The sequence below is a fragment of the Laccaria bicolor genome, genomic scaffold (genome assembly GCF_000143565.1).
Source record: "Laccaria bicolor S238N-H82 LACBIscaffold_12 genomic scaffold, whole genome shotgun sequence".
NCBI lineage: Eukaryota > Fungi > Basidiomycota > Agaricomycetes > Agaricales > Hydnangiaceae > Laccaria > Laccaria bicolor.
In genome coordinates, this window is record NW_001889883.1 from 954,643 (window position 1) to 959,219 (window position 4,577).

General features: G+C 40.7%; 2 protein-coding genes across 2 annotated transcripts; both read right to left on the bottom strand.

Moving 5' to 3' along the window:
• Positions 1 to 1,383: 1,383 nt before the first annotated feature.
• On the bottom strand, positions 1,384 to 1,707 carry LACBIDRAFT_297850 (uncharacterized protein; the record flags this gene model as incomplete). Its single annotated transcript, XM_001881338.1, has 2 exons — positions 1,384 to 1,578; positions 1,654 to 1,707. The coding sequence occupies 2 exons, from the start codon at positions 1,705 to 1,707 to the stop codon at positions 1,384 to 1,386; spliced, it is 249 nt and encodes an 82-aa protein (XP_001881373.1).
• Positions 1,708 to 2,912: 1,205 nt separating this feature from the next.
• LACBIDRAFT_297851 (uncharacterized protein) lies at positions 2,913 to 4,057 on the bottom strand (the record flags this gene model as incomplete). Its single annotated transcript, XM_001881339.1, has 8 exons — positions 2,913 to 3,015; positions 3,071 to 3,247; positions 3,314 to 3,352; positions 3,406 to 3,462; positions 3,521 to 3,724; positions 3,780 to 3,842; positions 3,891 to 3,980; positions 4,038 to 4,057. 8 exons carry the CDS (start codon positions 4,055 to 4,057, stop codon positions 2,913 to 2,915), a joined length of 753 nt encoding a protein of 250 aa, XP_001881374.1.
• Positions 4,058 to 4,577: the final 520 nt, after the last annotated feature.

Here is a 4,577-nt window from a genome sequence, read left to right on the forward strand (position 1 = left end):
AGCCACTCTTTTTTTTGATGAGTGGTATTGCGAGAACGGGTTACCAGCTGACATCGTCTCCGACAGGGATAAACTCTTCGTGTCGCGGTTCTGGAAAGCGTTACACCGTCTCACAGGTGTTAAACTGAAGATGTCAACTGCGTACCACCCAGAAACCGACAGCGCCAGTGAACGTACCAATAAAACAGTAAATCAAGCTCTCCGTTTTCACGTCGAACGGAACCAACTGGGTTGGGCACGCGCGTTGCCTCGAATTCGATTCGACATGATGAACACCGTCAACAAATCGACTGGCTTTTCGCCTTTCCAACTTCGCATGGGCCAAAGCCCCCGAATCATCCCTCCTCTTGTACCCGCCAAATCGAATGCTACCGTCACAGACATTGACGCATGGCATGTAATACGGAAACTGGAGACGGATGTTCTCGAAGCGCAGGACAACTTGTTGAAGGCTAAGATTTCACAATCTACTCAATCGAATAAACACCGCACACTGAAGTTCCCGTTTGAAATAGGTTCTCGTGTGCGATTATCAACATTGCATTGACGGAACGATTACAAGGCGAAGGGCAAGAAGCGCGTCGCAAAATTTATGCCTCACTATGACGGCCCTTACACCATTATCGACGTCGACGAGGACCACTCAACGGTAACACTTGACCTCCCGAATTCTCCCAACATCTTCCCTGTTTTCCACACATCCGAAATCCTTCCCTACATTGAATCCGACACATCTCTATTTCCTTCCCGCCATCTTGAAGAACCCCGCCCTATCATCACTGAAGACGGACAAGAAGAATACTCGATCGATAAAATATTGGACACGCGCCGACGAGGTCGTGGCTACCAATATCTCGTTCGTTGGTCCGGCTACGGCGCAGAACACGACAAATGGCTCCCAGGCTCTGAACTTCAAGATTGCGAGGCTCTCGACCGTTGGTTAGAATCGCGAGTTGGTTCACCTTAATTTTAGGTAGCTTTCTTTCGACCTTGCCAGCGGTAGCTTTTTCCCACTGGGTTTTGACGCACCCGCGCTCGGATTGCACTTACATCTTCAATTACTAACATCTTTTTTTTCCGTTCCTTTTTCTTTTTTAAAGCGGGGGAGGGTGTAATCCCGGGATTACGCTTTGTTTGGCATCCATTCTAATTTTAGCGCATATTTAACTTACCATATGCTTCGCTTCTTCTTCTCTTTCTTTAGAACCACAACCATCTCTCTCTCTCTCTCTCTCTCATTACGCTACTTTTCCATACTCTCAGAATCATACACCTGGTTAACTTCTGTGAGTATCATTAAGTTCTTTGAGTGTTTTCTATCTCCTCTTCTAGGGGATAGTTTTCCACACTGGGTCATCGTGAAAGAGACTGAGAAAAGTAGGGCTATCTGAAATGTGATGTTGAGCAAGAATAAGAATGAAGATAATGATAGACTTGCAAAGTGTTTTCACTAGCAGCAAGCACTGCAACCCAAAGCACATTCATTGACAAAGATACATTGTTGGGATTTGCCTTGGAGTTATAGGAACCAATGTTATATCCAATGAGGGGGCTGTGTTCAGGGTTCAGGGTCCATATCTAAATATAGAACAAAGTAAGAAAAATGGCTAGCAAATCAGAAAAAAAAATGAGTAAAAAAAATTAAAATGATACTTTTTCTGTTGCCATATGATGTATGAGGGGCTGTGTCCAGTGTTCAGGGTCCATATCCAAATATGGAAATTTAAGACAACTATGTAAAAATATTATCATATTATGCAATATGACTATATCATCAGACTAGCCTTCTTGCTCTTTGAGATATTGGTCAAAAATGCATGACAATTTCCAAAAAGTGTCCAATTTTGTGAGTATTTTGTGTTTTTCTCAATGAGGAATGGTCTGCATGACATTATTTATATATATTTGTAAAGGTAAGGAAAGGGGCTACAATTGTTGTTTATGGAGCTAAGTGAGAGGCTGTGTTTCTGATACCATGGGAATTTTAACCCAAAAAAGGAAATTCATCACAAATATATAGAGCATGCTATTATAGGTTACAAAATATAACTAACCATCTTCTTTCCTGAGATATATGCAAACAGGACTGTGGGAATATTTACCATAAACAGAAAAATAGTTATAAAATTGCGAAAATTTGCTATAAAAAAAAGGAACAATAAGAATAGTAATTGTTGCTATGATATTGATGGCTAGGCTCAGGGCTCAGGGTCCATTTGCAAATATAGAACAAAACTCAGAAAATCATAAAGTGATTACATGTCATTGCAGCTCAGGGGATGTCAGGAGGGTGGTCACATGACCAATTTCTTAAAATTAAATTTAGAGTCCACAGGAAGGACTCATACATGCCATGCAAAGCACTGGCCCACACCCACAAGTACTTCTTTGTCTCTGCGTTGACGAGGTGAAATGAGCTGGTCATCAACAATGATTCCAAGTGTAACACACAAGGCAGGTGTCTTGCAATCCCGTATGAACACGAGAGGCCCACCCTTTGTTTGACCAGATGTCTACTTGGCGATGAGAAGTGACGGATCGATGCGAGAAAGGTTGACAATATTGGACATATAGTCCTTCTCAAACATAACCAATCCTTTGATGTACCTGTAAATCAGATGCAAATATGAGTCTCTCAGTTAGAGAAAATTTGAAAGAAGACATACTTCAGATTGATATCGGGGTAGACGCCTCCAATGCTAGAGAAGAGGATCATCCCATTTCCATCATCATCTTCTTGGTCGTTGTTGTCCTTCCATGATATAAATTTCAAGCCACTAGATTTATAAGGTTCAAGTAAGATGTATAAGGACACATTATACTTATTGATAACTTGCCTAGGCAGCTTGGTCAACTTCTTATATGTCTCCTTAAGAAGAGGGTCAACAAGATCAGAAGTGGCAACTCCACATTTAGACAACTTCAGATAACTTGGGTAAGTTCAAGTAAAAGAATAGAAATAATTGCCTAGGGGAAGGATCACAATCAATGTCTTCTAAATAAACAGTCTTTTCACTGATAATGGGTTAACATGGGTTGAAAGTAAAAAAAAAATCAATAAAGCACAAACCCGCCATCTGTCTTGTCACCATCGGACATGACCTCATCCTTGTCAAAGACATCTGGAGCAGTTTTCTTTTTCTTCGACTTTTCAATGCTCGCTTTTGTCTTCAACCTGATTAAAATTGAACATGGGCACTGAATAACTTCAAAACATACACAGAAGTGTCGAAGATCACTTGACGACCTTTATTTTTAAGGTGAAAAGCAAATGAAGTTAAATCTGGTTGCAATCTAACAGAATAAAACCCACTTTTTTCCTGTTGGTGTTGGAGAATCATGACCGGATTTGCTAAACAACATAAGGTTATGAGATTGCCACTCAGAAACAGCATGGGAAATTACCTTGGGTCATTGTCACTGACTACAGATTCCAGTTCATTATCATTGTTAGAAGCAGTGCTAGAGCGAGGATACAATCAATAATTTTATATGGCTACAAGGACAAAAGTTGATGTACACTTCACTCTTTTTAGTGGAAGCCACTTTACTAGGAGAGGTCGCCTTGTTACTCGCAGCTGGAGTTGTCTTGGCCTTGGTGGGAGAAGTCTTTGTCTTGTTAGCCACCTTGGCCTTAGCTGGAGTGTTTTTGGAAGGAGTGGCAGGAGGATTCTTAGTCATAGAAGGGGCTACCCTAGGTTTCTTTGGACTGTCATGTATGGGGCTTTGAAATTTGATATGAGACATAAAAAATCATAATGAGATGAAATTGAACATACCTTGCAATGAAAGATGCCTCTGAATCAGATGCAGCGACCTCATTGATTGTTCTCTTTTTCCCTCTGAACACAATGGTTAGATTTTTACTGATATAAAAATAGATAACAAACTTTGATGGGGTAGGTGTAGCAGTAATCTTGCGGGGTCTTCCATGTTTGCGTGGGGTGGAGTGTACCTCCACAATCTCTGGCTCACTCATACTAAACAAAAAATGGAGCTAAATGCATCAAATATAAGTAAAAATGAGTGATGCACACAGCCTCTTCTTCCCCTTCATCGTTGTCATTGTCCTCTCTGTCTTCCTCATCAGACGAACTTGGATAAAGTTTGGTGAGCAAACTGAAACTAAGGAAAGCGCAGCCTAAAAACATACCCCCTCCTCTTCATAAGTCTCCTTTCCATCTGACTCATCAGAGTCGTCGATGAACTCTGTAGAAACCACAGCCTTCTTATGATAGAAACCATGAAGTCAAAACAAAGAAGGAAAAGAAAGGAAATGCACAAGGAGGAGTGAAAATCAATCCTCATTTATATGACATGGCATTTAATTTGTATAGAAAGGATATAGATGAAACAAAGAAGGACATCAAGGAGGTGGGGACCAGAAACCCTGAATTTGTAAAAACACCAGAAGTGCTAGACCCTGTAATGAGAGAATTTCCAAGGGAAGTGTAGAATGTGCATTAGACACTGCAGGCATTGGCTTATGTAAATGGCAGATAAAGTGTGAAAACATTGTGTAGAAATTAATAAAATTTACACCTTTCCTTGGCTGGATATATCAGGAAAGAAATTTA